Raw genomic sequence first — 22108 nt, forward strand, 5'->3', positions numbered from 1 at the left:
GAAGGGCTGGAGGAGGAGGCTGTTGTCTGGAAACACACAGTTGCGACAGTGAGCAGGTTTAGTCGACAGCTGTATGTTGCGAACACAAAGTCACCCACCGATGTTGAGCATGAGCGCCTGAACGGCCCCGAGGGCCGCGGTGGAGATGGAGCTGTTCTTGGAGTTCAGGTGGTTGTCCACGACGGCAGGGATGAGGATGTTCAGCACCGGAGCCAGGCTGTCCCTCAGCACGGAGATGATGGACTGCAGCGACTCCAGCGCCCGCAGGTTCACCTTACTGTTGGACTCCTGCAGACGAGCCTTCAGAGCGTCAAACACCTGCGCACACCAGCACCATCATCAGCATCATCACTGTCATCATCATGTTACCAAGGAACGGTTCAGTTCTCTCTAACACGGATCAGTTACCGGGAACAGGCTGCCGGTGATCAGAGACGGGTTCTCCTCGCAGTCGCACACCAGCTGATCCAGGGCCTTGATCCTCTCCCGGAAGTCTCTGGAGCTCAGCAGCGTCTTCATCTGCGCCACGTACTCGCTTCTGTCCGCCAGACTGTGGACGGCCGCCTTGCTCACGGACTGACCAGAGTCTCTGTGAAGACATGGACCGATGAGTGTGTGTGAGCGTCAGATAGACGCGCACGTGTGTGTGTGTGTGTGTGTACCTGCTGGCGGTCAGAGGGTCACGCGTGAGGGACGAGGTGCGCACGATCCCGCTGCCCATGAGAGAGCGTCTGCCCCGCGCCGACGGAGCGTCCTGAGGCATTTCACCCAAACCCTGAAACACACACACACACACACACACACACACACGAGTTAACGTGGAGTCCTGCAGACGTGCTGTGGTGTTCACACACACACACACACACACACACACGACTGACGCACACCTTGGTTTTGAGGGTAAAGACGGCGTCCCTGATGGCCGGCAGGTCTTTAGCCGGGACAAACTTCTCCATCATCTTATCGAAGTCCCGGTGAGAGGACAGGAGCAGCAGCATCCGTCGCCCGAAGTACCTGACACACACACACACACACACACACACACACACACATCAGTAGGGAATCACATCATCCAGTGAATTCTAACGATTCCGATTCCGAATTCGATTCCAAAAAGGTTAAACAAAAACCAACCTTAGATATCATTCACATTTAGTGTTATCGCAGAACATTTAACTATATCTGAATATCATGAAATGGTTTAAAGTCATACTGAAATGCTCACAAAGGAATCGATAAGAGGAATCGAAATTTGAATTTTATAACAAGTATCCAGACCTCGATTCCCAACCCTACACGTGACACTGAAGCCTCTGTTATACTTTCCGCGAGGGCGCGAGGGTCCGCGTGACGTAACAATCGTGCGCGCGGAGGCTCGTTGCGGACAGCCGTGTGCCCCCCATTTTTTGTAACCGCACGGACAAAAGGGCGCGCACTCATTAGGTCAAAGCCGCGAAAGAGATGGAAACAACATGGACGCCGAATTTGGAAAAACGGAAAACGCGTGCATGCCAGAAATAGAACCAATGCCTATTTCTCACGCAAGCCTGTTGGAAGCGTTTCCAGGCAAAACAGAAAAGGAAAAGATGTTTATATGTCATTTTGACACGAATACATATTAATAAATGTCATTTTGATGTTTGAAAGTGTCTAGGTTTTGACATAAATGCAAATATAAACTATAAATATAAAAAATATTATCGATTACACTGTCCCGACCGATCTACTGCGCATGCGTTGAACGCGTTCACCGAGCGGACCTCAGCAGAAAGTATAAATACAAGTAGTCCGCGTCCGAGCTGTGCGCAGCTGTCGTGTACGAGGCTGAGGTGAGCGTGAGTGACCCCTGACCCCTGGCTCACCTGGCCTCCTGAGACGAGTCCTGTGCCAGCTTGGAGACGGCGGGGAGAATGCGGTCGGTCAGGTCTTTGGTGCCGGACAGCAGACGAGCGGCGCCGGCTCTCTCCACCAGAACACACACATGCTGAGCCGCACACTTACGCACGACCGAGCTCAGGTGACTGAGGACACACACACACACACGGACACGCTTTAGCATGGGAACAGCATAACAGAAGCTTGCGTGTGTGTGTGTGTGTGTGTGTGTGTGTGTGTGTGCTGACCCCAGTCCTCCGGTCAGCAGCGCGCTCAGGCTGCAGGTCAGAGAGCAGTGTGTGTGTGTGTGTGTGTGTGTGTGTGTGTGTGTGTGTGTGTGTGTGTGTGCTGACCCCAGTCCTCCGGTCAGCAGCGCGCTCAGGCTGCGGGTCAGAGAGCAGTGTGTGTGTGTGTGTGTGTGTGTGCTGACCCCAGTCCTCCGGTCAGCAGCGCGCTCAGGCTGCGGGTCAGAGAGCAGTGTGTGTGTGTGTGTGTGTGTGCTGACCCCAGTCCTCCGGTCAGCAGCGCGCTCAGGCTGCGGGTCAGAGAGCAGTGTGTGTGTGTGTGTGTGTGTGCTGACCCCAGTCCTCCGGTCAGCAGCGCGCTCAGGCTGCGGGTCAGAGAGCAGTGTGTGTGTGTGTGTGTGTGTGCTGACCCCAGTCCTCCGGTCAGCAGCGCGCTCAGGCTGCGGGTCAGAGAGCAGTGTGTGTGTGTGTGTGTGTGTGCTGACCCCAGTCCTCCGGTCAGCAGCGCGCTCAGGCTGCGGGTCAGAGAGCAGTGTGTGTGTGTGTGTGTGTGTGTGTGTGTGTGTGTGCTGACCCCAGTCCTCCGGTCAGCAGCGCGCTCAGGCTGCGGGTCAGAGAGCAGTGTGTGTGTGTGTGTGTGTGTGTGCTGACCCCAGTCCTCCGGTCAGCAGCGCGCTCAGGCTGCGGGTCAGAGAGCAGTGTGTGTGTGTGTGTGTGTGTGCTGACCCCAGTCCTCCGGTCAGCAGCGCGCTCAGGCTGCGGGTCAGAGAGCAGTGTGTGTGTGTGTGTGTGTGTGCTGACCCCAGTCCTCCGGTCAGCAGCGCGCTCAGGCTGCGGGTCAGAGAGCAGTGTGTGTGTGTGTGTGTGTGTGTGTGTGCTGACCCCAGTCCTCCGGTCAGCAGCGCGCTCAGGCTGCGGGTCAGAGAGCAGTGTGTGTGTGTGTGTGTGTGTGCTGACCCCAGTCCTCCGGTCAGCAGCGCGCTCAGGCTGCGGGTCAGAGAGCAGTGTGTGTGTGTGTGTGTGTGTGTGCTGACCCCAGTCCTCCGGTCAGCAGCGCGCTCAGGCTGCGGGTCAGAGAGCAGTGTGTGTGTGTGTGTGTGTGTGCTGACCCCAGTCCTCCGGTCAGCAGCGCGCTCAGGCTGCGGGTCAGAGAGCAGTGTGTGTGTGTGTGTGTGTGTGCTGACCCCAGTCCTCCGGTCAGCAGCGCGCTCAGGCTGCGGGTCAGAGAGCAGTGTGTGTGTGTGTGTGTGTGTGTGTGTGTGTGCTGACCCCAGTCCTCCGGTCAGCAGCGCGCTCAGGCTGCGGGTCAGAGAGCAGTGTGTGTGTGTGTGTGTGTGTGTGCTGACCCCAGTCCTCCGGTCAGCAGCGCGCTCAGGCTGCGGGTCAGAGAGCAGTGTGTGTGTGTGTGTGTGTGTGTGTGTGTGTGCTGACCCCAGTCCTCCGGTCAGCAGCGCGCTCAGGCTGCGGGTCAGAGAGCAGTGTGTGTGTGTGTGTGTGTGTGTGCTGACCCCAGTCCTCCGGTCAGCAGCGCGCTCAGGCTGCGGGTCAGAGAGCAGTGTGTGTGTGTGTGCTGACCCCAGTCCTCCGGTCAGCAGCGCGCTCAGGCTGCGGGTCAGAGAGCAGTGTGTGTGTGTGTGTGTGTGTGTGCTGACCCCAGTCCTCCGGTCAGCAGCGCGCTCAGGCTGCGGGTCAGAGAGCAGTGTGTGTGTGTGTGTGTGTGTGTGTGTGCTGACCCCAGTCCTCCGGTCAGCAGCGCGCTCAGGCTGCGGGTCAGAGAGCAGTGTGTGTGTGTGTGTGTGTGTGTGTGTGTGCTGACCCCAGTCCTCCGGTCAGCAGCGCGCTCAGGCTGCGGGTCAGAGAGCAGTGTGTGTGTGTGTGTGTGTGTGTGTGTGCTGACCCCAGTCCTCCGGTCAGCAGCGCGCTCAGGCTGCGGGTCAGAGAGCAGTGTGTGTGTGTGTGTGTGTGTGTGTGTGCTGACCCCAGTCCTCCGGTCAGCAGCGCGCTCAGGCTGCGGGTCAGAGAGCAGTGTTCACACATGCGCTCCAGCGCTCGCTCCGCGTCCTGCCGTATGAAGGCGTTGGATTCTCCGGCTTTCTGCAGCAACACTCGGGCCGCCCCGTCCAGCTCCTGGTCCATTCCCTTCTGCAGCGCCGCGAACATCTCGCCCAGCGCCGACACCGCCACGCGCGACACGCCCGAGCGCAGGTTACGCACCTGCAGAGATCAGGTACACTGAGCTGGAGAGCAGCGCAAAACAAGCTTTCATTGATGAACTCTACAGCATTAAAGTGCCGTATATGCCATGATAAAGCTCCTGGTGTCGCTCTGCTGCGCTCCTCTACAGCTTCACACGCAATACACTCTAATCTCCTCATAATCTCCACTGCACATCAGCTCTGTTCTCTCAGTGTCTGAAACGCTTCCATCGAAGATTCAGGCTCTCGAAGCCCCGCCTCTCTGAGAGCTGCTCTGCTCTGATTGGTCAGAAACCAAACGCTCATTATCATATCTGAATCTCAGCTCTTGATCACAGTGATACGAACAGTGACGATGGCGTGGGTTTTACCGTATCAATCTCAGAAAACAGCGTCTTCTCGACACGAACAACACGAGCCAAACTCTTCCAGTCTCAGATACACTACAGTGTTTGAGGGCGGAGCTAAGAGACGCTGCTCAGCCAATCAAGACCATTATGCAAATGAGTTACAAACCTACAGCAGGAAGTGAAACTGAATTACTGACGACTCATTTCAGTTCAGAATCACACACACTACATGAACGATAATCTATACGAAAAAACCTTAATAGTGCCACTTTAAATCTGTTGTTTTTCTGTTTATCACTGTGAAGCTGCTATGAAACGATCTGTATTGTATAAAACGCTACAGAAATAAAGTTGAATTGACTTGTTTGTGAGAGCAAATGACATCACACATTACATCACACATTACACATCACACATTACACATTACACATCACACATTACACATCACACATTACACATTACACACTGCAAAAAAAATGTTTTCTTACTCAGCACTTTTGTTGTTTCCAGTCCAAATATTGAAAAAAGTCAAGATGCATTTATTAGAGGAGTAAAATCCCATTAGACATCATGAGTTGTTTTCTGGGGGAAAAGTCAAAATGAAGATCATTAATGGGATTTTACTACTTTGGTAAATCCATCTTGATTTAAGAATTTTAGGACTGGAAACAAGACAGAAGCGCAGAGTACGAGCCGCAGTGCATCAGGACAGGCTGAGAGTGAGGACACGAGGAGATCCTCGACTGACCTCCTGGATGAGCGCGAGGCACACGTCGTGAGTCCGGCTCGAGAGGACGTCCGGATGATACAGAGCCAGACTGCGCATGAAGTTCAGCCCCTCGATCTTCTTCTCCCTTCATGGACACAACACATTAGACAGAACGTCTGGAGCCCGTCAGAGCTGAACAGGGGCGGGATCATCAGGGACGGGCGACGTGGACCTCAACTATTTACTGTGTTCAATTACAGACTGTCGAGGAAGTTCCTCGTTTAGAAATGTATGAATATTTATTAGTCGACGAATTAGAAAAGAAAAGCTCGGTTAATGAATATTAATTAGAGACGTCACGTGACTATTTAATATTCATGACCGCGCAGCCAGATTCTGTGAATGATTTTAACTATGGTTTTCTCTGACAGTATTATCTCGAAGTACTAGTAATAGTTCCTCGTTATTATCGCGGGAAGATTTATTCTTATCGTGAGGAGAATTTTTACCGGTATAACCGTAAACGGAGATATATCGCCCGTCCCATGTGAGCGCGTGCTTGAGTCTCACCAGTCGTCCGAGGCCAGCAGCCGGAAGCTCTGAGTCAGCGCCAGCTCCGGTTTGGAGAAGGGCCGAAGCTCAGCCGGATCCTGCCCGTCTTTCCTCGGGCTGCCAGGAATCAGCTCATCTGAAGGACAAACGTGAAAAACGGGATTACATTAGACGAACCGCAGTGGCGGACTCAAACAGCGACTTTTTTTATTTATTTACCTTATTGGAACCAAAATTAGGAATCGATAAGAATCGAAATCATTAAAGTTCTAACGATACCCGACCCTATCGACAGGAAATCCGACATGATGTTCATTAATGTGTGTAATCAGTGATGAGAACAGTTGTGCGGCTTCATATTTTTGTGTAAACCGTGACACTTTTAATTCTTTAGGATTCTTTGATGAACAGAAAGTCATTTATTAGAAATAGAATCTTCTGTAACTTTATAAATGCCTTTACAGTCATCACGACTCTCTCACCGGAGCTGTGTGCAACCAGCGCTCGCGTTCGGTTCAGACTCGACGTGCGTCTCAGTCTCGGCGCTGCGTTTCTATTGGGTGGGCCGGGCGGGGGGGCGGGCTGGTGGGCGGGGCTTAGACTTTTCACTGGATTCTGTGGTCCTGTGGGACTGGAGGGAGACTCATCCGAGAGCGACTCGCACCCGTTCAGGGTCTCGTCTGGAAGACAGAAGCAGAAATTACACTAATAGTGATCGCACTACATCTGGTTCTCACATTCGCCTAAAAGTCCCACAGATATCGTCAGAATCTGGTAAATGTGCTTTTTCTTTTTATGCTCCTTAGGTTTGGAATGAATTGCAAAATAAATGTTCTTAATCTAGATGCACTTCCAACCTTGAGCACTTTTAAATGTCTCTTGCACAGAGTTGTAAAGCAGTGGTTCTCAACTCCAGTCCTCGGGATTCACAGCTCTGCACATTTTGTATGTCTCCCTTATTTAACACACCTGAACCAGATCATCAGCTCGTTAGGAGAGACTCCATGAACTGAACTGAGTGTGTCAGATAAGAGAGACGTACAAAATGTGCAGAGCACGAGGACTGGAGTTGAGAACCACTGTTGTAAAGGACACTTGCAATTGTTTCTCTTGATTTGATTTATTTAATTTTGAATGTGTAAATTGTCGTATTTGTGATTCTTTTCTGTGAATCTTTATGTGCCGTCTTGACCAGGACTCTCTGGAAGAAGAGATAGCAATATCTCAATGTGATTCTCCTGGTTTAATAAAGGATAATAAAATAAAATGGTGGTGGCTGTCACTGGTGTTGACCTTTCACCTTTCACATCATCGAGGTGTGTGTGTGTCGTGCGGCGTCTCGTCGGGTCCTGATGCTCTAGACGGCGCTGACGCATCTTGTCGCTCGCAAACTTAGACAGTTTTACCCTCTCCTGTAACACACACATCATGTGACTCCAATGAGCGGGTGAAGCACACACATTATTATGCAAATAAAACAAGAAAGCTGGATGGAAATGCCAAGATAAGCTCAGTTGAGGCAGATACATTTTTATCCGATAAGAAGTCGTGCACATAAACTACGATGGAAACACATTTACTGAATAAATCCCTCAAACACCTCATGTGACTGTGATTGGATAACTGGAGTGACCAGTGGACCAATGGCGTCTCTAATGCTGGTTTGGTGTTTCTGAAAGTGTGTGATCAGAATGATTTGGTGTAATTCCCCCCAGAAGCGTCTCACACACACGAGTGTGTTCCCGAACGCCAGCATCCGAACGCTAGAGAACACGACAGCGGTTACTGTGTTTCGCCTGACGCTCGAGACACACTCGCTCATGATGGAGGAGAAAGTATGAAAGCTTGTTTCCGCCACAGAATAAAACATTTTAAAAGATAATTGTGACTTTTTAATCACACAATTGTGAGTTTACATCTTGCAATTCTGACTTCATTTCTCAGAGTTGCGTGTTATAAAGTCAGAATTGTGAGAAATAAACTTTTCTAAGCAATAAACTAAGCAAGTTTATATCACGCAATTCTGACAATCTTTTCTTTTTGTGAATTGTGAGATGTAAACTCGCAATTGTGAGATAAAAAGACGCAATTACGTTTGTATTTTTCATTCTGCGGCTGAAACAAGCTTCCATAAAAGAGCCCGACTGTAGAAACTTACAGTTTATTACTGATATACTGCACCAGGAAGTGATGATGAACACATGAGATGGAAACGCTGCTTTATTCGCAAACGTTTAATGCCATATTACATGTTTTGTCAGGTTTGGATGTGAACACAGCCGGTGTGGGCCTGAGTGAGACGCACCAGAGGCTCCTCGGGTTCAGGACTGGCATCGGAGTCGCAGTGTGTGTTGGTGAACGCGTGTCCGAACACGCCTGACGGAGGCTCACGGGCCGCTCTACTGGACCAGTCGCCCTGCTCAGGAGAAGACGCCACACTGGGACGACTGGGCAGAACGACAGAGCCGAACACTCCTGCAGAAACAGGGAAGAAGACGAGTGAAGGACGAGAGCAGCGAGAGCTTCAGATCATCGGTGTGTGTGTGAAGCAGTGAACCGACCTCGTCCGATCACGCCCTCAGACATGCAGGACTGCGCCGTGTGCGGATGAGATCCTGGAGGAAACACCAGAGCGTCTTCACACTACTCAACATGACATTAAACACACGACTGGGCAAACGTCTGGAATCATTACGTGTTTCTGAGAGTCTCTTCTGCTCTCCAAAGCTGCGTTTATTTGACCAAAAATACAGTAGAACGATGAACATCAATACAATGTAAAAAAGCAGTTTTCTATGTGAATATAGTAACGTGTAATTTATAGGGATAAACCGATATGAAAATCTTGGCCGATACCCGATAATTCTTTATATTTGACAGCCAATAACTGATATATTGGCTGATAAATCTAAATACAGATTTTTACATAAATTTTGAGAGCCTGATCACAAAAACACAATTCTCACCATTAAAAGCCACATTATAATGTTGTGTAGCCGATATGACAGACTTGCGCTGCACATGTTGCACTTTAACTGTATTTCCTTTTTTGAAGTGATTCCAATCATATTTCAAGCGATTCAACACCATCATGTTGAACAGTGCGAATCTGAAGCGTCTCAGCTGAAGGAAATAATACACTATTTATCAGCTTTAATATATCGGCTACATTTTCTTATCGGGCCGATACCGATAACATTAAAATGAACATGTACCGATAGCGATAATGCGGACGATATATCGTGCCGTAATTTATTCCTGTGATCAAAGCTGAATTTTCAGCATCATTGATCAAATAAACGCAGAAGAGACTTCTATCAGACACATTATAAAGCGCTCACCTCTGAGCGCGCGGAGCGGCTCGCGGCCGGCGGCTCGGATCTGCGCTGATGATGTCATATCCACAGGCTTTTCCTCGTCTGCATCTAGCGGTGTGTTTGAGTAAACGAGCCTCTGACCGACCACACTCACATTCCCCTCAGACAGGCTCTTATCCTGCGGCGTCACGCCTGAGGACACACACACACACACACACACACACACACACACACACACACACACACGACTAGGGTTGGGTATCATTTGAATTTTAACGATACCGATTCTGCTTATCGATTCCAATTCTTAATTTCTATTTCGACTAACACCACAGAAGAACAACTAGCCGAACTAATATAAACTTAGCATTATTAAAGACAATAATTAAACAAGAACACATTAAAAATTAGCAATCGCAACAAATAGACACAACTGAACAAAGATACGATTGAAATAAACAGAGTTTTAAGATTTTCAGGTTCAGAAACTGTGATCAAATGTAAAATAACACTGCAGTTTATCAATAAAATATACATTACAAATATAGTTATAAAGTTATTCAGTGAAGAACGAGTGGATTTTGTTGTTTGATTAGTGTTATTCTGTGCTGTCCCTCTCGGATCCAATATACTGATACACATCTGTGGAAAAATCGTCTCCGAATTAAAAAGAAAATCACATTAAATCACTTTTCCTGTGAGCGCTTTGGATGTGTGTGCAGAACAGAAAAGTGTGTGAGTCGTCTCCCGCTTGAACTGTTTACAGTCATATTGAAATGATCACGAAATTTGAATTTTATAACAAGTATCCGATTCCAGACCTCGAGTGTTTTCATCTCCCTTCAGAAGCGCGCGTGACGGCACGAGTGCAGCCGTGGGTCACATACGCACCTTGAGCGCTGGGGTCACGTGCTCCTGACGCCACTCGTGGTTTGGCAGCAGAGGTCACAGGGCTGCGGTCAGGAAGGAGAGTTAGTGAACTGAACATGAGTGTCATGATAATGCCTGGTGTTCATCAGGGCTCTCATTTATAACACTGTGCGTAGGATCCTCACTAAGAGTGTACGTGCGGTGAAAGCCAAAAATGGCGTACGCCAAAAAATATTCAGATTTATAAACCTGTGCGTACACCAGAACCTGCGCAAGATTCCCTTTATAAACCCCAGTCAGCGGAAGATTGTGAACATGATTCTCCTACCCGAAATATCCATATGTGAGCTTACAACGCCTCGTTTTACTATGCATTTCCTCATCTGCATATCATTTGCATATGCATATTCATCCACGTGATGCCATGTTTAACGGTAGGAAAATATGAGATATGGATGTGAGTCACATTACATCGCTAATGCTAAATTATCATTTAGTAGCCCATCCTTGCCTTGTTTTTGAATAAATAAATAAAATAGAATAAAATACATTTCACATTTACATCTTTTCCACTGGCCGATTAGTATTTTTAATTGCTTTCTATTTTAAACTGGAAACCGATATGCCTTATTGATCATTATTTGCACGCAAATATTTCCTCAGATCACGAGTTCTGCTGTTATCATGCGCTGAGCAAACATTAACACACAGCATCCCACAGGAGACGTGTTCATACATACACTACTGATATTTCTATTATTAGAATATAATTTGCTTACAACTTGGATCCTGTTTCAAGGTTTGCGTTCTCGAGCTGCAAACACTGCTGTGTGTAAGTGAGCGGCCGGAGCGCATTAAGAGTTTCTGTGAGAGCGGTGTGTGTTAGCGGCCGCTAAGTTAATCACTAATGATCTCTGCAACAGAAGTGAATCAATCAAACTAACTTTATCTGGACAGTAACTTTATTCTAGAGCTGCTGTAAAGCCTGAACACTCTCTGTTACTGTAATCTCCTGTCATCACTGTAAAGCTGCTGTGATCTGTGTTGCTAAAGCGCTGTATAAATGACGGAGACGTGACGTGTGTGTGACGCACGGGTTATAAGCGAGGCCCTGGTGCCGCCCCGTGTCTGACCTGCTCCTGGTGCCGGAGGGGGAGGTGGGCGAGTACAGGCTCAGGCCGCTCTCGCTCAGAGGACTCGTGACGGACCGGGACGTTTGATCCGGGGAATCGGGAACCAGGTCCAGCTTCACCGCGGAGTCGGGGCTGTCGGGGTCCGGGTCGGAGCCGCTGGCGCTCACCTTGGCCCGCTTCTTCGCCGCGCTGTTCCTCAGCGAGCGCAGGGAGTTCAGCATCTGAAACACGAGCACAGACCCGGGGTCACCGGTGTCACTCCAAATAAACACAACGTTTATATATAGTTGACACTTTGTTTAGTGCACAGCAAAGTTTCGCATAACCACTGTTACGACACTAATCCTCAGGCCAAACATGCCGTATTAAAAGTAGAACCTAGTGCCGAAGTGCATAGTGTAGAAGGGAAATAACATGTTAACAACGGCTGCGGGGATCAGCGGACACCATAGACCAGGGCTGGACTGGTAATCTGGCATACCGGGCAAATGCCCGGTGGGCCGACGTGCTTTTGGGCCGATACATCTCATACTTTTTTTCTTTTTTTTTTTTTTTTGACGGCCCATAAAACTCGTACATCGGCGGCCCATTCGTTTTGTTTTGTTTAATTGACAGCGCTGGGTTAGTGCCGGTGTAATGCATTGGTCAAAAAAAAAGTAAGCGTTAGTTTTTTTTTCCACTGACAGACCGGCCCATGAAACGCGTAGATCAGCGGCCCATTGGTTGTTATCTTGATTGACACTGGGCTGGCCCAATCACATCATTAAACACCTCCCCCTCTGGGCTCTGAGCGAGCGTGCAGTGTCAAGTGTGTATCTGTCAAAATAGTCTGAGAGATGGAGAGGAAACGCAAGGAATGTGCAGAGAAATAGCGTGAAAAATAGATACAGGCCCTTCAAGCAGACGCTGTAAAATGTGTCAAGATATATGTGTTTTCTGCAGCAGCAGGACCTTCATCAGCTCCAGTGGCTGATGATGAGGATAGTGAGGAGGATCAGGAGAGAGAGATGAGAAAGTGTAACGTAGAGTCCGCGGTAAGCAGAACTACTTTCAAAACACTTTGGCTATGAGTGTAGGAACCCATAACCCGGTTACAGATTATATCCACATCTGTATAGTTGACAATTACAGCAATTTACTAGAAGTTTAATGAGACACGTTTGTATCCATGTTTTCCGCCAAAATAAAAGCTCGATGCAGTTTCCGTCAAAATAAAAGATCATGTGCTTATCTCTTTCAAGTTTAGAAATTAGTACAAAACTAATTATGAAAGTTTTCTTTATTTTTCGGTGCATTCTTTTTTACAATATATAGGCTACTATCATGAGATTAATATTATAACTATTATTATGTAGTAGTGTAATAGACAGACACTGTTATTAAAAGAGGTTTGATTTGTTTTCTTTGTTATACTTGCACACTGAATATGGGTTGGAGCTTTTAATTTTGAACCCTCAAACTGCACCAGATTGATGAATTTAACATTAAAATGCAAAAAAAAAAAATTCTTAGGGGGACCATGCCCCCAAACCCCCCTAGAGGTCCACCCACCACAGTTTTACCAAAATTCCTTTGAGAAACACTATGTCAATGCAGCTTATAGCTTGTTTTTTGGATTCATCACTGTGGAGTATAGTTCGACTGTATTAATAAATTACAATTTTGTACTTATTTCATCTGTTAATTCTCACTCGTTTATTCTCACTCATTACATGGCATTAGCGGTTTTAATGAATAGGAGTTAAACAAAAACATATTCAAAGGCGTGCAAAGATGGGTGGTGTTTGATCATATGTAGTGGGCCAGTCTGGGCCAAAATGCCAGGGCCGATTTTCTGTCCCAGTCCAGCCCTGCCATAGACTGTATAAAACACTGGGCGTAGTGTGTGTGACGTCACCCGTAGTGTTCCTGAAAAGCGTTTCTGAAGCCTAAAGTGGGCGGAGCCGGCCGTCGCCATCTTGGCAGCGTCACTCCCAGATAAACGAAAATGTAAAGCGAGGCGGATTAGCTGAGGTGACGTGACGCTAACAGACAGCAGACAAACGGCTAGTAGTGACATCAGCGGCAATCCACCTGTCACTCAAGAGGCCACGCCCTTAATTATGCAGAACTTTAAGGCTTAATATAATTTAAAATTAAAAAAAATAATTTGCCCGCCTCACAGTCGTCATGAAGGGCAACATTAGCTATAAAGGCCAAAACCACTTTTTGCACCAGACTGTAAACATGTTTTTCTGCTGTAAAGTTGGGCATTTTAACATGTGAGTCTATGGGATTGAGTCTCTTCTGCAGCCGGCCTCTAGTGGCCAGTGGATGAACTAACCCTAACTATGCTTCTATTAGCTTTTCCGAGTCTCGCTCACCTCCTGCCGGTCCAGCGGGTCGTCACCCGGTTCTCCTGCGGCGCTGATGGACTGATCGAGCCGATCCGACGAGGCTCTGGCGCTGATCCGGCTCCGGCGCGGGGCACGAGGAGGCAGAGGAGAGCGTTTGCTGGAGCTCACCTCACCTGAGAAGAGGAAAATGTGTTGTTTCAACGTAAAGATTGATTAAAGGGATACTCCACTGTTTTTTCATATTAAACTATGCTATTCCCTTAACTAAGACGAGTTGATACATACCTCTCTCATCTCAGTGCGTGCACTTAATCGCTCTAGCGCGCGGTGACATTTTGAAAGCACTTAGCTTACCCCAGTATATTCAATGGTATCTAACAGCAATGAATTTAGAAGTGACCAAACACATCAACGTTTTCCCTATTTAAAAACAGTTACACGAGTAGTTATACGACCAAGTATGGTGACACAAAATAAAACGTGGCGCTTTTCTAAGCGGGTTAAAAAGGGAAAACGTTGATGTGTTTGGTCACTTCTAAATTCATTGCTGTTAGATACCATTAATCATATCAAATATATATATATATACTATATAAAATATATATTGAATATACTGGGGTAAGCTAAAAAAGTGTCACCGCGCGCTAGAGCGATTAAGTGCACGCACTGAGATGAGAGAGGTATGTATCAACTCGTCTTAGTTAAGGGAATAACATAGCTTAATATGAAAAACTGTGGAGTATCCCTTTAAGCGAGACTTTGATGAGCTGGAGATCAACACTGCCGTTAAAGGAGTCGTTCACTTCAGAACTACAATCTCCTGATGATTTACTCTCCTCCTCGTCATCCAGGATGTTCATGTGTTTCTTTCTTCAGTGGAAAAGAAATGAAGGTTTTTCCACTGAAGAAAGAAACACATGATCATCCTGAAGAGTAAATTATCAGGAGATTTTAGTTCTGAAGTGAACTAATGCTTTAACGGCAGTGTTGATCTCCTTTAACTAGTTCCTAACAGCCGTGCACTGCAAAAAATGCTTTTTTGACTCAGTATTTTTGTCTTGTTTCCAGTCCAAATATCTAAAAATTCTTAAATCAAGATGGATTTACTAGATGAGTAAAATCCCATTAGACATTATGTCTTGTTTTCTGTGGGAAAAAAATCTAAATGAAGTGAACAAGCAAAATGATCTGTGGGGTCAGAAAAATAATCTTAATTCAAATGGAAAACTAGATTATTTTTCTGACCCCATTGGCAGATAATTTTGCTCGTTTCAAGCAAAAACTCACTTCATTTGGACTTTTCCCCCAGAAAACAAGACATAATGTCTAATGTGATTGTACTCATCTAGTAAAAGCATCTTGATTTAAGATTTTGGAAACAAGACAAAAATCCTGAGTAAGAAAATCTTGTTTTGCAGTGTGAGAGGAAGTGTGTTCTGACCGGTGTTGTCGTCTCGTCTGCTGGGCCACGTGCTGGACATGGAGAGCGCGAGCGCGGGCTCGGCGTGTGTTCGCTGGGGAGCGCTCGGGGTCAGAGGTCCTGCCAGAGCCGTCAGCGGGTACGAGGGCAGCAGGAGCGAGCCCGGAGGATCCAGACGACTGCTCCTCAACCCTGAGGAACCGACCAGAAACACTCAAGTCTCCTTCATTTATACAGCGCTTTAACAATATAGATTGAACGCATTAATTAAGGCCTGGATGCTGATTGGTCAATCCAGTGGTGTCACTCATAGAGACCAGCTATTGGCCTAACAGGCTCATCATTTCATGTCTGTAGAGATAATAAAGAAGCACACATGAGCCGAGCGTGTCCTTCTGACGTCACCTTTCTCAGGCTCAGAGGCTGTCTTGAAGACGTCTGGATCCGAATCCAAGCTCCCGCTGCGTCGCAGTCGACCCAGAGACCGGTGCGTCCGGCCCGGAGACGGAAGAGCTTCTGACGGACCTGGACCAGAACACAAGACAGTCAGCGGCTTCTTTAACACTACTGTCAGGTTATTTCTGTTTAACACTATTTACACATTAATAAAGTCAGTTTTAGCTCGCTTCATTTAACCCTCATCCTTCCCTCGGGTCATTTTGACCTGGAAAATATATATATGTTCATCAGAGGGGTCCAAGACTTTTGTCTTAATAAACCACGAATACACACAAACATTTTTTTATGGATTTGAGGAGTTTTGTGGTTGAAATTTAAAAAAGTAACAAATCCTTCCAAAGGAATGAATGGAATGTGAGGAATGCTTCAGTGCACATAGAAAAAACTAAAAATGCTCAAAATTCAAACTAAAAATGCTAAAACTTTACCAAATGATGATTTTATAATGTCTACATGTGTATCTGAATGCACACTGAAGAGAAACTGAGTTTAGGACCCAGAGGAACAGCTCATTTACTCCATATAGAGCTATAAGGCCATCTAGAGTCATGAAATATCATCTTATATTATTATTTTTTCACAAGAGGTCGACAAAAACACACAATGTAAGATATTTAGAGCTGAATTAAAAGTTATGCATGAAATTGTGAGTTATTTTGAATTTAAGTTGAAAGATTGTGAGGAATGTGCTTAAATTACTATTTATTTATTATTTATTGATCAAATCTAGTAGTTTAAAGATAAATAAAATAAAAAAATAAAAATCTCAAAAAGAATTGCATTAAAAAATAGAAAAAATATTGTCAAAATTAAATTAAATAAGCTTTCTGGTCAATTTTTTTTTAGGGCTTCGGGTCTTTTTGACCCGCGAGGGACGGATGAGGGGATCTCTGGGAAATAAAGCCGTGTTCAGTCCATTATGAAGCTCAAACTGCGTCTCTGAAACACGACACGCAGAAGAAGCAATCATAAGATCTTCAGGTGATGTGAATAAGATCTTCAGTGAAAACATGAAACGGGCGTTCCTACTGTATTTGGCACCGGCGTCCTGACGGAGTCTCGTGGACGAGGACGAATCTTCACTGCAGACCTGCTGGAATAAAGCCGTGACATCAACCAACACACACGTGATCCTTGAGTTCCCAATCAAAACCACTGAAAGTGATTGATCGACATGAGATCAACAGAAGAACCTTAAAACAGTTTTAATGCTTGAAAACCCAACATGCACACAAGCACTGAAAATTATTATCTGTAGACACTGCAAAACATGATGTTCCTCCTCAGCGTTTCTGTCTCGTTTTCCAGCACAAATATCCAAACATTCTCACATCAAGATTCATTTACTGGAGAAGAAGCAAAATGACTGAAGATATTGAGTCTTGCTTTAGTGAGTTTGTGCTGAAAACAACAGTGAAGTCATTGGCAGATATTTCTTGTTTTAAGCACAAACTCACTTCATTCTTCTTATAATGAAGAAATGCTCTTTTTCCAGAAAATGTCTTGATTTAGTAATGTTTGGATATTTGTGCTGGGAAACACTGGTGCTCAGAAGTCCTCTGTGTGCCGCTGGTGTTTGTTAGTGTTCCTGTGTGTTCCAGAGTGTTGCTGGGAAACACTGCCGGATCACACACACACACACACACACACACACACACACACTCACGTCACACCTCACACCAGAACACAAACCTCCTCCAGTGAGTTCATCGCGTTTACACTCGTTAGTCTGACTGCACTTATTACAGCACTTCATTTCAGCTTCATAATGGCATTATCTTTCAACATCGGTTTAACCCTGTAAAGCCTGACGTGAAATAATCTTTTTTTTTTTTGCAGAGCAGTTTATTTAACCTTTAGACAAAAAAACAAAATCTTTGCATATGTATTTTATGTTTTGAAAAACACGCTTTGAAATCGCTGGTGTTTCTGACGTCACAAACGACCTTGTAACCAATCAGATCAACGTGTGATCGTCAACCAGTGGATCTCTGAGCTGAGTGAGTGAGTGGAGGCGGGGCTCATTTGCATATTCATAGAACCACGCATACTAAATGAGGCAAGGGTGTCGAGTTACATTCAAGATATTTAAGTGACGTGAACTTCATTAAATCGGCATATAGAGCGGAAACTGAAGATCGGATATATAACCGTTTTGCGAAAACACATTTATGTTTTGATAAATCAGATAGCTATCCGATCTGAGAGAACGCATGAAGTGACCAGGTGTAAACAGGCCTTTAGAGGCTTTATAGGGTTAATGATGAAAAACCACATGACTGCATTAAATCAACATCTGATGGTGTTTTCATGTCATGGCTCACCTGATCATGTGACTTCCCGTTAGCCGTGAGAGCCGATCTCTCCCAGGGCAGTTTGTTCTTCCCTTTCCCGGCGCTCACAATCCTCCTGTGCGTCATAGCGTCATCGGCTAGCTCGGCGTCCGCGGGGCCGCGTGACCCGGGAGCCCGTCCTCCGTTCATGACCCAGTCCAGATCGGCCCCGGAGCCCAGGTGAGGCAGGCGTCGGTGTCCCGGTCTGGGCAGCACGAGCGCGTACTCCACGGTGCCGTCGGCCGCTAGCCGCGGGAGTATGTGCCGCGCGCGCCGCGCCTGAACGGCGGCCATGAGGCCCTGCGCATCTCCCGTTAGCTCCGCGCGGTCCACGGCCTTCATGAGCGGCTGCTTCTTCCCGGTGTCCAGACAGTAGTCCAACACGGCGAACAGCTCGAGAGCCGCGTGACGCACCTTCCTCTTCCCGTCCGCGAGCGTCGGCGCCGCCTCCGCACACAGCCGCGGGATGTCGAAGTCTTTGCGCGGGTGCGTTAGCATGGCGGCGGTGATGATGTTGATGGCGTCCTCCCGAACCCTGGAGTTCCTGTGGCGGAGCTGAGCGACGACGAGCTCCAGCACGGCCCGCGGCCCCACCGCCCGCATCAGCTGCCGGAACACCTGCGCCACACACACATAGTGATTATCAAACTCTTAAAGTCCTCCTGTGGAGTAAATCCAGCTTTTAATGTTGATTATGTGTCTATGTGGTGTTTTTAATCTGCTTTAAGTCAAAGCATGTGTAAATTCATAAGTCGACAGCATTGCTGAGTATTTCCTCCTTAAAACTGCAGTGAACCAAAGACAGTCTCAAAAACACGCTTTGAAATCGCTGGTGTTTCTGACGTCACAAACTACCTTGTAACCAATCAGATCAACGTGTGATCGTCAACCAGTGGATCTCTGAGCTGAGTGAGTGAGTGGAGGCGGGGCTCATTTGCATATTCATAGAACCGCGAATACTAAATGAGGCAAGGGTGTCGAGTTACACTCAAGATATTTTAAGACATTAAGACATTTTTTTCAAAGGAAAAACGTTTAAATATGTAATTTTGGTGATCAAAGATGAGTTTTAAAGGATAAAATGGAGAGTCTTTCGCACCGGAGGAACCTTTTCATGGTTCCTAGAACTATTGGCAGAAGTTCCCGGATTTTGGCATGTTCGCACCGCAGGAACTAGGAATGATGTTAGTTCTAGGAGCTCCTTTGAGAGGAACTCCAACTCCTACTTTAGAGTCGGTTAGTTAGTGTCGGTTAGTTAGAAATCGAAAGGACACAAGTACTCGTTCATTCAACTTTCGACCTATAACCCATGTTGAACTTGCAAAACCTACAATCAAATCTGAGATTTCTCAACGCCAATCGGGTGAAAGAGACACATTCACTCTAAATCTTTACACTGAGGAGAAAATCTAACGCGACTTTTTTAGGGGAACAAGCGAAACATGTATTTCTGCTCAGCAACACTGGACATCAACACGCACCATACGCTAATAACTCGTCATTACTGTCTATTTCTATGTATAACAGTTCTATCTAATGACGTGTTAGACAGGGCTAGACAGATCGTACACTAATGAACAGGAGAATGTGAGCATTGTGTGTTCAGGCGTTCTCAGTGCCGTCAAAATAAAAGTCTCAACAACAAGCGTGTCTCGCGTCACTTCAGAGTTCCTACAGAGAATGTCTAATAAGGGGAGAACTTCCACTCTCAGTAAACTTCCGGCTTCTGAACTGGCTGCAGTTCCACTCTGGCTCCACATGAGGGCGCTCACAGGACGAGTGCAGTTCCACTCTGGCTCCACATGAGGGCGCTCACAGGACGAGTGCAGAATGAATGGAGGTCTATGGCGCTATACCCCTCAAAATCCACTTTTCTCAGGATATAATTTTTTGTCTAGTAATTTGAATGTTGTATTCGAAAGGAGATGCAAAGAAATTACACACTGCTGGGTGTTAGATTTTTTAGAGTCACTTATTTGCTTTAAAAAGTCTTTTAAAATGTCAATGACGTCGTACACATCGTACGACCAGAGATACTGCTTTACGGCAATCCTTCAGTCACTTTGGTGCTTTCAGCTCTGCACTTTCTTTCCTCTCGAGGCGTCGACAACACAGCTGACACAGGGAAACACACAACACAGCTGACACAGGTAAACACACAACACAGCTGACACAGGTAAACACACAACACAGCTGACACAGGTAAACACACAACACACACAACACAGCTGACACAGGTAAACACACAACACAGCTGACACAGGCAAACACACAACACAGCTGACACAGGCAAACACACAACACAGCTGACACAGGCAAACACACAACACAGCTGACACAGGCAAACACACAACACAGCTGACACAGGTAAACACACAACACAGCTGACACAGGCAAACACACAACACAGCTGACACAGGTAAACACACAGCACAGCTGACACAGGTAAACACACAACACAGCTGACACAGGTAAACACACAACACAGCTGACACAGGTAAACACACAACACAGCTGACACAGGTAAACACACAACACACACAACACAGCTGACACAGGCAAACACACACAACACAGCTGACACAGGCAAACACACAACACAGCTGACACAGGTAAACACACAGCACAGCTGACACAGGTAAACACACAACACAGCTGACACAGGTAAACACACAACACAGCTGACACAGGTAAACACACAACACAGCTGACACAGGTAAACACACAACACACACAACACAGCTGACACAGGCAAACACACACAACACAGCTGACACAGGTAAACACACAACACAGCTGACACAGGCAAACACACAACACAGCTGACACAGGCAAACACACAACACAGCTGACACAGGCAAACACACAACACAGCTGACACAGGCAAACACACAACACAGCTGACACAGGTAAACACACAACACAGCTGACACAGGTAAACACACAACACAGCTGACACAGGTAAACACACAACACAGCTGACACAGGGAAACACACAACACAGCTGACACAGGGAATCACACAACACAGCTGACACAGGCTTAACACACAACACAGCAGACACAGGTAAACACACAACACATCTGACACAGGTAAACACACAACACAGCTGACACAGGTAATCACACAACACAGCTGACACAGGTAAACACACAACACAGCTGACACAGGGAAACACACAACACAGCTGACACAGGCAAACACACAACACAGCTGACACAGGCAAACACACAACACAGCTGACACAGGCAAACACACAACACAGCTGACACAGGCAAACACACAACACAGCTGACACAGGCAAACACACAACACAGCTGACACAGGCAAACACACAACACAGCTGACACAGGTAAACACACAACACAGCTGACACAGGTAAACACACAACACAGCTGACACAGGCAAACACACAACACAGCTGACACAGGGAAACACAACACAGCTGACACAGGCAAACACACAACACAGCTGACACAGGCAAACACACAACACAGCTGACACAGGCAAACACACAACACAGCTGACACAGGTAAACACACAACACAGCTGACACAGGCAAACACACAACACAGCTGACACAGGCAAACACACAACACAGCTGACACAGGCAAACACACAACACAGCTGACACAGGCAAACACACAACACAGCTGACACAGGCAAACACACAACACAGCTGACACAGGCAAACACACAACACAGCTGACACAGGCAAACACACAACACAGCTGACACAGGTAAACACACAACACAGCTGACACAGGTAAACACACAACACAGCTGACACAGGCAAACACACAACACAGCTGACACAGGTAAACACACAACACAGCTGACACAGGCAAACACACAACACAGCTGACACAGGCAAACACACAACACAGCTGACACAGGCAAACACACAACACAGCTGACACAGGCAAACACACAACACAGCTGACACAGGCAAACACACAACACAGCTGACACAGGCAAACACACAACACAGCTGACACAGGCAAACACACAACACAGCTGACACAGGCAAACACACAACACAGCTGACACAGGCAAACACACAACACAGCTGACACAGGCAAACACACAACACAGCTGACACAGGTAAACACACAACACAGCTGACACAGGCAAACACACAACACAGCTGACACAGGTAAACACACAACACAGCTGACACAGGCAAACACACAACACAGCTGACACAGGTAAACACACAACACAGCTGACACAGGCAAACACACAACACAGCTGACACAGGCAAACACACAACACAGCTGACACAGGCAAACACACAACACAGCTGACACAGGC

General features: G+C 46.9%; 1 protein-coding gene across 1 annotated transcript in view; it reads right to left on the reverse strand.

Moving 5' to 3' along the window:
* The window catches only part of togaram1 (TOG array regulator of axonemal microtubules 1), a 31384-nt gene that overhangs the window by 1661 nt on the left and 7615 nt on the right, over positions 1-22108 (reverse strand). The window contains exons 3-23 of the mRNA XM_081347411.1: positions 17786-18412; positions 16491-16554; positions 15408-15527; positions 15024-15194; positions 13610-13755; positions 11247-11467; positions 10135-10196; positions 9268-9435; positions 8488-8541; positions 8232-8401; positions 7227-7338; positions 6409-6606; positions 5945-6062; positions 5414-5519; positions 4099-4334; positions 1863-2021; positions 888-1014; positions 663-775; positions 409-589; positions 99-318; positions 1-26 (exon numbers count right to left, since the gene is read on the reverse strand). The exon at positions 1-26 is cut by the window's left edge and continues 61 nt beyond it. Coding sequence (XP_081203537.1) covers positions 1-26; positions 99-318; positions 409-589; positions 663-775; positions 888-1014; positions 1863-2021; positions 4099-4334; positions 5414-5519; positions 5945-6062; positions 6409-6606; positions 7227-7338; positions 8232-8401; positions 8488-8541; positions 9268-9435; positions 10135-10196; positions 11247-11467; positions 13610-13755; positions 15024-15194; positions 15408-15527; positions 16491-16554; positions 17786-18412 — 3399 coding nt within the window. The remainder of the gene's footprint in view (positions 27-98; positions 319-408; positions 590-662; positions 776-887; positions 1015-1862; positions 2022-4098; positions 4335-5413; positions 5520-5944; positions 6063-6408; positions 6607-7226; positions 7339-8231; positions 8402-8487; positions 8542-9267; positions 9436-10134; positions 10197-11246; positions 11468-13609; positions 13756-15023; positions 15195-15407; positions 15528-16490; positions 16555-17785; positions 18413-22108) is intronic.

The sequence above is a fragment of the Scardinius erythrophthalmus genome, assembly GCF_964197995.2.
Source record: "Scardinius erythrophthalmus genome assembly, chromosome: 19".
NCBI classification, from domain to species: Eukaryota; Metazoa; Chordata; class Actinopteri; order Cypriniformes; family Leuciscidae; genus Scardinius; species Scardinius erythrophthalmus.